Source organism: Rissa tridactyla, chromosome 1 (assembly GCF_028500815.1).
Source record: "Rissa tridactyla isolate bRisTri1 chromosome 1, bRisTri1.patW.cur.20221130, whole genome shotgun sequence".
Lineage (NCBI taxonomy): Eukaryota > Metazoa > Chordata > Aves > Charadriiformes > Laridae > Rissa > Rissa tridactyla.
In genome coordinates, this window is record NC_071466.1 from 146018292 (window position 1) to 146028704 (window position 10413).

At 42.2% G+C, this 10413-nt stretch overlaps 1 protein-coding gene across 15 annotated transcripts in view; it reads right to left on the reverse strand.

The window, feature by feature from the left end:
• The window catches only part of C2CD5 (C2 calcium dependent domain containing 5), a 69024-nt gene extending 59321 nt beyond the window's left edge, over nucleotides 1-9703 (reverse strand). For 12 of the 15 annotated variants that reach the window (XM_054207133.1, XM_054207051.1, XM_054206965.1 and 9 more), the window contains exons 1-4: nucleotides 9304-9486; nucleotides 5801-5887; nucleotides 3740-3911; nucleotides 371-466 (exon numbers count right to left, since the gene is read on the reverse strand). In XM_054207133.1, the coding sequence (XP_054063108.1) occupies nucleotides 371-466; nucleotides 3740-3911; nucleotides 5801-5887; nucleotides 9304-9393 (445 nt within the window). In that variant the 5' untranslated portion in view covers nucleotides 9394-9486. Of the gene's footprint in view, nucleotides 1-370; nucleotides 467-3739; nucleotides 3912-5800; nucleotides 5888-9303; nucleotides 9487-9625 lie in introns of those variants that run through there. The other 3 variants (XM_054206259.1, XM_054207225.1, XM_054207308.1) reach the window with 3 other exon arrangements.
• Nucleotides 9704-10413: the final 710 nt, after the last annotated feature.

Sequence of the window (10413 nt, forward strand, 5' to 3'; positions counted from 1 at the left end):
GGAGACTCTGGAACACTGATAACTGTCTCGTATATCAGTTACAACATGTACCATTATGAAACCTTTTCACTTTGTGCCTCTAACAGGATATGCACCCAAAATAACACAATGTGCGCAGGCACATGCACTGAAATGCAACTTAAGAAAGATAAGGTGGGGGGAATCAGTTATTTACATTGCTCAGAAACATGAAGAGTAAAAAATTATTAAAAAAAAATAAAAGCAAACTAAACAGCTTTCTACATTTGCCACTGGCTTCAATGTAATCTCCACTGGGCTGGTGAAAGAAGGGAAATTGACTGTAAATGTAAAGAAAGATGGGGACGGGGGGGCAGTTTTCTGTTCAAATAGACTTTTTTCCTCTACTTACTGCAAAAAAACTTGACTCCACACGATGATTGCCTAAATCTGTTTAAATCATTGAAGAGATCTACTTTCACCACCACATTGATCTCCCCACGTATACCTATCAATAAAAAAAAAACATGAAAAATGACACGTTGTACCAGAAATGAATAAAAAACTAGTCCTATTAATTATTCCCTACTATTAGTAATCAATGCACTTTCTATTACCAATGAGCTTTTCCGCAAAGAATGTACTAGGACCTTGCCAGAATACTTCAGTTTAACTAGCAGTTCATGTGCCAATTCTAGCCTGGACCAGAGGAGCAGGAAGACATTTCCTTGCCTCTCAGGTCTGCTCCAAAGACATCTGAGGGGAAGTCTCTAGTTCTGCCCAGCCTTTGAGGGTGAAGCTATCCAAACAACAGTCCTCAAATACCTGCTGCACTGAACAGGAATTTAGAAGAATGATGGGATTGGGAAAAGAGAAGCCTTCAGCCTCCTGACAGTGGCCTCTGCTGCAGTGTGCAAGTGCTCTCTCTGTACCACCATTGCAGGAAGGGTATAAAATCAGTATCTGAGTACCATGACTGTCCCAAGATGGGACAAGGCATTCGACATGGTCTCCCACAGCATCCTCATAGGGAAGCTTAGGAAGAGTGGGTTAGATAAATGGACAGTAAGGTGGATAGAGAACTGGTTGAAAGACAGAGCTCAGAGGGTAGTGATTAGGGGCACAGAGTCCAGTAGGAGGTCAGTGACGAGTAGTGTTCCCCAGGGGTCAGTACTGGGTCCAGTCCTCTTCAATATATTCATCAATGACCTGGATGAAGGGATAGAGTGCACCCTCAGCAAGTTTGCCCATGACACAAAGCTGGGGGTGGTGGCTGACACACCGGAAGGCTGTGCCGCCATACAGAGGGACCTGGACAGGCTGGAGATTTGGGCAGAGAGGAACCTTATGAAATTCAACAAGGGCAAGTGTAGGGTGCTGCACCTGGGGAGGAATAACCCCACGCATCAGTACAGGTTGGGGGCTGGCCTGCTGGAGAGCAGCTCAGTGGAAAGAGACCTGGGAGTCCTGGTGCACAACAGGATGACCATGAGCCAGCAATGTGCCCTTGTGGCCAAGAAGGCCAATGGCATCCTGGGGTGCAGAGTGTGGCCAGCAGGTCAAGGAAGGTCATCCTCCCCCTCTACTCTGCCTTGGTGAGGCCACATCTGGAGTACCGTGTCCAGTTCTGGGCTCCCCAGTTCAAGAAGGACAGGGACCTGCTGGAGAGGGTGCAGCAAAGGGCTACCAAGATGATTAGGGGTCTGGAACACCTCTCTTATGAAGAAAGGCTGAGGGATTTGGGTCTCTTTGGTCTGGAAAAAAGACGACTGAGGGGGGATCTTATCAACACTTATAAATACTTAAAGGGTGGGCGTCAGGGGGATGGGGGATGTCAGGGGCCAGGCTCTTTTCAGTGGTCCCTGGTGACAGGACAAGAGGTAACGGGCACAAACTTGAGCACAGGAAGTTCCACCTAAACATAAGAAGGAACTTCTTTCCTTTGAGGGTGGCAGAGCACTGGCACAGGCTGCCCAGAGAGGTGGTGGGGTCTCCGGCTCTGGAGACATTCCAAACCTGCCTGGACGCGTTCCTGTGCAACCTGCTCTAGGTGACCCTGCTGTGGCAGGGGGGTTGGACTAGATGATCTCCAGAGGTCCCTTCCAACCCTATGATTCTATGATTCTAAGATATCCTTAGCAAAAAAGGTCGGAAGTACTAACTTTGAGTATAGATGCCTTGAAACTGGAGTTCTGTCCACATCAAAAAGCTCTGACCAACGCCAAAAAGCTTTTACGTTTTCTCCCTGAAATGGTTTCAAAATAGCAGTAAAGCTGCTCTCTGAAGTTCAATCCAGTAAGAAAATTTATGATTCTTTCTAGAACCACAAAGTGGCACAGTAAATGTTTGTAAAATACTTTGACCATGAGAAGAAATGTATTTTAAAAAGTAAGGTATTACAGACTTTTTAGATAAAGCCTCATTTTTGGCCAGAATTAACCCTTATTAATAATGGAATTATAGCCTCAACACACAGCTATTCTATTTTTGTTTTGCTCTTTTCCTATTCTGAGCTTTTCTTCTTTTTCCCCACCCAGTAACAAAATCATTTCATGTTACAGGTTCTGACATATTGGGGACTAAGTTTCTTGACAAGTCTGATCTCTAGTGTCTTCAGAAGCCTTTATCACATAAGTATATGACATAAACAAAAGCATTAGATTCATAGTTTGACTCTGACATTATTGCAATAAAGTCACCAAGATCTATCTTCCAAAATGGCAACAGAACAAAGCCTTCAGTTACTATAAAGGGAAGGTGCCTCAGGTTCATATATTTTCACAAATAATCACGTTGAGGTGCAAAAAAGCTTTCTTTAATAAAAATTTAAAACATTGATTTTTTTTAAAGAAAACATCACTTACTGTTCACCAAGGATCAAGATAATCAGAATCTACTGTTATGCGCATGAAACTATAAGAATTCTCATTTTACTTAAATAGAAAAAGATGTGAAATGCTATCCAGAAGAATATTGAGAAATCGAATTCCTTCTGACATACAAGCTGTGCACATCCTGAGACAAGTGTTCATCTAATTTAATTTCAAAAGAAAATGTGCAATAGGAAAATGTGAGTAAAAGGGTAAATAAGCAAAATACATGCAATATTTCTCAAAAAACCCTCTTCAATATAACTTTTAAATGTAAAAAATACTTTGCATCAGTTATGATGATCATCTAGTAAATACCATTAATTATTTCCCAACAATGACTTATAATTAGCTTTTAACATAGTTAGGTCATTTAATTCACACTGGAAAATGAACAAGGGTGGAAATGGCAAGCACACAGATGTTCTGCAATACGGTATTCAAGCAACAAGCTAACTGCTATAAACCTTCACTTTCTGTGTACTTTATGCTGAAGATATATCCTGTCCCTCCATCTGTAGTGAAGTTTATCCAACATGCCAGGAAGGCACACCCCAAGTGACTTCAGATAAAGTATATTCTTTTAGTAAACACATGATAATTGGAAAAGTATGTTTGGGTCTTTTTCTTTTAGTATGCATTTTACAGTACTATTTTAAATACCATGTGAAGATTTTTTTCCACTTGTCACAAGTTCTATGGAAGGCGTTCTGCCAAACACTAGGCTAAACTACTATGCCAGAAATTTCCTCATGCCAGAAATAAGGTAAAAACTGCCAGAAGAATAGCTTTCCAGCTCCCAAGGCTAAAATTATTACAAATTTCTGAACACAGCTTACAGAAATGAAGATTGTAAGAAGCAGATTACATCTCAAGCAATATTGTTTTACTTTTAAATTAGCAAATCTTACCATGAATGGTATCATAAATTGGAAACCATCCTGAAATAACTGTAGCTGCTTCACTGTAGAGCAAAGGATCAATATCTATGTACACTTTGCCAATGGCATCATTAGCACTGTAGGTATCATGATCAAGAACTGTGATCTGGAGAGGCTCATCTTGCAGCTCTTCATCATCTACCTAGAAACAAACGTTAACATGGAAACTGAGTAATTTTAAAAAAATACAGGGAAACACTGCTGAAAAACAAATGCAAGAAAGAGGAGAGTTAGTTATGTACAGTGACCTGACACGGATAAATCTGTAATTTCGATTTCCAGCATCTAAACAACATATTCACTTATTTTCATTTTACCCTTCACTGACTGGTGAGATCCTGGAACCAGAGTTATCACGGGGAGAAGAACAGAAAAGCAGTGATTACCCATTTTAAAATTCCACATGATTTGTTTTAAGTCACATTCCTTAGATTGTCTACCCATCTCCACAATACAAACTTTTCATTAAAAAAATGAAAATTTAAGATAAAGCATCTCAGAGGAATATTATGCTCTGAAGTTATGATTATTGGTGCGCTCACCCTTCCAAACTGGTCAGTGGCTTAAAAGACAAGACATTTTATGTATCTCACTGTATAAATTCAATAATTTCAAACATGTACTCTCCTAAATAAATGCTATAATCCATCTGCAGATGCCTCAACTGTTTTTTATGACATACAAAGACAGACATTCTGCAACTTTTTGTGATGAATGTCACAAACCAAGAATCAGGTTTGCTAAACGTAATGGGATGACTCATGGAAGCGTCTGCAGAATTGTAACATGTAGTCTTGCAAGAAGATCAAACTACACACACACGCTTATGATGTCTTAAGCAGTTAGTGTTTTTCCACTCTTTGAAATGTGGAATGCTACCCCCACCCCCCACCCCGCCCCAATGCTCCTGCTTGGCTCTTTTCTTTCCCAAATCCATTTTGCCATGCAAAAAGATAGAATTTTGAGAGTTCTGTTATTGTCAAAAAAACTATTTCTGTATGAACACAGTTAACCATCCACACAGATCAGCTCTTTCCCCTCCCCCAAAACAATGACGCCAGAAACTGAAAGATAAAAAAAGAAAACTGACTGAATTTCAACACCACAGTACTTTCTTAGTCAACACGCATTGATGATTAAGAGATGCTCTTAATCAAGTATTCTGTGTTGATTAATAAACTGCCTAACCGATTTTGCATTTGCTCTAAAATTTTTCTAACATTACCAGCTATTACATCACTCACTACATGTACATATATTTACAACCACATTTACATTGTGATATTATCTTAGAACACTATAAATTAACCAGTGACATATACTGAAATGTTTTAACAATTATTTTATTCTGAATACCATTACATATTTTTTTTAAAGCAATAAAAAATGCAGTAACAAATAAAATAAGTAAACACTTGGTTCAGGGCATAATGTCAAAGGACAACAATGAATTAGATCCTGGAAAGCAAAAAGCAACTACAGGAAAATGCTGAGTGCCCTCATTAGTATTTAAAAAAAATGGGAAAAGAAAGTGGCTGATAATTCTTGACCAAGCTCTTTATTTTGAAATTTTCTTAGGGGAATTCTCCATTTTCTTCTTTGTCAAACACATTATTTTTGCAACCCAAAGTAACAGTTCAAATACCAATTAACTTCCTTTACTCAAAATTACCCCTTTAAAAAATACAAGAATATCCGTACTGGTATCTGAAAGCCTAATCTATAGTGCTATTTTCCCCCCACTTTCACCTCTGTCTTGGTTTTTTTAATATTACCCAGAATAACATTTGAGTTGGATCCAATCTGGCAAGCTTTTATCTTTACAAACAGTCCTAATAAGCCAACGAGACATCTTTAGCAAACAAGATCTAACTGTAGATAGGTTTGCTGAAAAGGCTTCATGTGTATTTAAACAGAAATACACTTCACTCCTCAAAACTCATTTTCTGCCCAAAATAAAATTATTTTTATTAAGGGCATCTAAACCAGAGCATCTATATAGATACAGGCAAACTCTTAAAAAATACTTACTTCAAATTTGAACCACTCAGAATTCCACTGAGGATTAAGAGATTTGGGATACACATCTGTCTTAAATGTTGTATTTCCAAATTTTACCTAAAAATACAAGCATTCAATTATTATTGATAAGTATTAATAAATACATTTAGAAACTTATTAAATCTACAGATGAAAATAACTTCACATACGTATTTCAATAATATCAACAAATCATTTTCTTTTAGTGATTCTCCATGCTTCTATTGATTAATGCACCTTCAACCACTTAATAGCCTATTTCAGGAATCTCCATTTGGTCTCCACAGAAGTCTATTTCAGGATGACTCCATTTGCTTTTGTTTGGGTTTTGTGTGTGTGCGTGTTTGTTTTAAAAAGTGAAACTGAAATTCTGTGATGCTCTGTACATCAAGAAACCATGCTGCACAATGCAGGAGACTTTATTTTACTGCAGCTTTCATTCCAATCCATTTACAAACACTTGAAGTTCTCTGAATATTGCCTCTCAAAATAATTAGTACTTCAACTCATACCAAGTATCTGATGGTACTTACAAACACACAGAGTTACGTCTTTCAATTAATTCAATATTCTTAAGAAAATAACGAGTGTGCAGATGTAAGATAAATACTGTAGTTAAAGACAGTTGTGGTCTTTGAACACTGTTTTCTTTTAAAAAGTCAAAATGGATTTTGGAGACTAAACTTAGGCTTAGCTTTTGAAAACCGTATAGCAATTTTTTAGACACTTTTGATCAAGAAAGTATTTAATAAACACTTTATACGTTTCAGTAATATGGTGATTATTTTGCATAGGTGCATACTGCAGCTCTGAAGAGATTCTGCACTTGCTTAAGTACACCCAGTTAATTTGAAAAGCCTTAAACGCTGTAGATCTGGACTGTAAGTTCACACTGAGCTCTGTGTATATAAATGTACTTACCTCAGTCAACAGAACTCCCTACAGTATCTGTGACCAAAGAAACAAATAAAAAAAACAAACAACCCAAAAAATGGTGGGGCCCACTATTTGATTCAATGAAAAGTAATTATTTTTTGAAAATAAACTACTGCAAAGCAAGCTTTGAAGTTAAAAATCCAGAGTGGTATGAAAACACAGGACTACACAACCTTAGCGTAAAAAAAAAATCAAAAGGTGGATGCAGCCTAAGCACACACAGAAAACTAACAGCACTGCCACTTAGAATGTGTATTCATTACACGAAGCAATATAATAAAGTGATACTGACACTACTTTTAACTGAGCTACTTTATATGCCAGAAGCTGCCAAGACGCAACAGCCCAGAGCTCCACCCAACCTATTTTCACATGTTATCTAGGGAGTAAATTAGTTCCCTTGGAGCCCCAGGCAGCTATAACTGAATTTCTCCAGTAGTCAAGCTAGTTCATTAAAGCTAGTAGAGATAATCAAGCAATACACTGCTGTCCGCTGTACAAATTTAGAAACACAATTACAGAAGAAATTGTGCTAATTTGCTGCAGATCATACTTGCTGGCAAGGTCCAAGTTATGCATAACCTGAGCCAAGTAAGAGCTTTTATGATTTTCTTTTGTAATTCTAGATTTATATTACAAAATGTAACAAAGAAGTTAAAGGCTAGAATCAACTAGTGCATTAACATTACTTCAGCTTCTCATTTTTATTTAAGTTAAAACGTTTTGTAAAAGTTTTCAGCAAGCTTACGCTGAAGAATAAAACAACGGTTTCAAGCTCAATTTATTTTGACACGGCTCACCTGCTGTTTTGCCTACTCCACATGTGGAAAGGGTAGTTCCCACAGTCTTGCTAAGTAACAGTTCTAAAACCAAGGCCTCATCGACGTATTCCTTTAGCCTTATTTATGCCAAGACATTTATGAAACTGCACCTTAACCCAACTGAGCAAACTGATCTTTCCTGAAAAATTTTATTTTCCTTTTTTGCTAAGGTAGTCTTTAACCAGGTGAATTTCTAAATCTATTTTGCTACACAGCTACTCAGACAGTGGGGTTGGCACACATGGAGCAGGGTTGGGAACAAGTGACAAACAGGAGAGAAGAGCCATTTCTCCTCAAGGCAGCATAAAAACAGGCCAAATGAAACTCATTAGAGAACTGTATTTCCTATTCCTGTTTCCCCTGTCTCCTAGTAGCACGCATCACATAGCTGTAGGCTACCTATTAATCAAATTTAAAATTACAAGAGAAATGTTTATAAATTAAAAACTGACTGATGAAACATCTGAAACCAAACACTGAAATATTAATATTTCATTATAATAATGTCATTCATGTACTAAGATAGAACTGTGTACTATTTCAGCTCCATTGAAAAGCACATGAGAAATATATTTTCCCTTTATTTCCAATTTACTACCCCACTAAGCAACGTACTTAAGCGTCTAATGTCAATCAAATTGTTAAGCACCAAGCCAAACCAGGCCTTATACACCCAAAATTTATTTTGATATTAATATCATGAGACTTTTCAATTTATATAGTTCTAGAAAGACATTCTGTCTTTGCACCTTACTTCCAGTATTGCTCCAACCTCAGTTACTGTTTGCAGTAAAAGCATGCATACATACATAGCATTCCATTTTAAACACCTCTTCGCTTTTTCCAAGAGTGTGATTTCTGAACCTATGGAATGTTACTGAAACGTTCTAAGTTATTCATATTGGAAATAACGAATCATCAAACAGAAGGATCACATCAACTTATTTTACAATCCCTTCCTTGGAAACGCCCTATATATTACCTGTTAACTACATGACTGCAAAGAAGGCAGAGGTTACACACTTTTGGAAAAATTGAGTGATTTAAACGTGTAAGCAGCATTTAATAATCGTCTAATAAAAATCCTCTTCAAAAATACTTCATATATTCAGAGATACTAGTGACCTAAACATGCTTTTGCAACCTCTCCATCCTGCTTACAACCCATCTATCGAATCCTGAAATGGATTCCATTTGGCTGCCTTATCAACAAGGGCCGTTCACTAACAACCTTCAGCCAAGAGAGGCTGAAGAAGAACGAAATATTTCCAAAACGCCATCCAAATACCGCACGGCTGTCAGCTAAAAATCACAACCAAGGGTAAACCAGACACTGCTTCAGAAACACCCCCGCCAACACGGGCTCAGGCTGCTCCTCGCCATCTCTGCAGCCCCTCTCGGGGGCACGCTCGCCCCCCTGGCCCCGGCCGGGGCTGGCCCACTCTCCGCCTCTCCGGACGAGCCCGGAGGCACGAAACGCGTCCCGGGGCGGGGCTGCCGAGGGGAGCGCCGGCCGGCAGCGGCCCGAGTAGCCCTCCGCGACCGCATACCCGACCGCGCCGGCACCTGCCACCCCAGCGCGGCCGCGGTAGGTTCGTCTCCCCCCTTCCCACCCTCGCCCGCCCGGGAGGGTCCGCGGTGGGGCCCAGCAGGTGCCTCAGCCCCCACCCACCAGGTGCCTCAGCCCCCGCCCTCCCCCCCTTCCCCGAGGCGCAGCGCTCCTCCCCTCCCGCAAACCTCCACAAAGGCGTCGGTCAGGTCGCTGGCACGGTCCATCACCGGCAAATGGCGCCCTGCCACGATTTTGACCTTCAGCTTCCCCGGCATCTTCCTCCACCTCCCCCCGCCTGCAGGGAGAAAACAACAGCGCGCGGCCCATGAAGCGGCACGGCACGGCACGCGGGGGGGGGAGGGGGCGGTGCGCCGCGGCGGGGGAGCCGTCGCGCATGCGCCGCGGCAAGCAACGGTCTGCGGCTGCCCGCCTATCCCTGCGGCCGTTGCGGCGGCGGGCCCGGGCAGCGGCGGTAGGGAACGGTAGCCGGGCGCATGTGCTACTGACCGGGTCACTGCGGCAAGCGGCCGGCGAAGCGGGCGTAGGCAGCGGGGACGGGGAGCCGGCGGTCATCCGACACTCCCCACACACACACCCACCCCACCCCCGGCTCTGAGCGGCACTGCCCCGGGGCGTCCCGCCCCACCGCCAAGATGGCGCCGCGGGCACGGAGACCCTGCTGGAAGTCGAACTCCGACTCGTCGATGGGTTCGGCGCTAGCGCTGTGGCGGCGCTTCTAAGGGAAGTCAGGGCGCTGGACCGCCGAGTCATCGATGCCCGGGACTGCGGTTCCGGCCGCGGGCGGCCCGGGGCACCGGTGGGACGGGACGGGGCCGGCTCCATCCCGCTGGCAGCCGGGATGGGGCAGCGTCGCGCCTCGACACACATCCGGCCTTGTGTCGGCGGCGGCCGGAGCCCAGTGTCGTGCTAGGCGCGCCCAGCCCTCGGGCTGAACCGCAGACTGCCGGCCGGTGGCTCGGGCCTGCTCTGCCTCGGGCCTTTCCTGGGGAACGAGCTGATGCAGCCTCGGGCTTGAGGGCCCGTCGAAGGGGCGGTGTGGATCATGAGTGCATCTCCAGGCACTCGAGGGGAGAGTCCTGGAAAGGATTTAAACCAAACCCCGTGGGTTTGGGGGGTTTTTTCTTAATCAAAGACAAATATTTGCAGTACTTGAGGGATTATGAATAGATTAAATGGAATTTAGTTATCAGAAATAGGATTTGATATGGTTCTTGTAGCCAGGTTTTGACTTTTTGATGCCTGAAAAGCTCTTTGTTTAGGAAATAGCGCTGTGG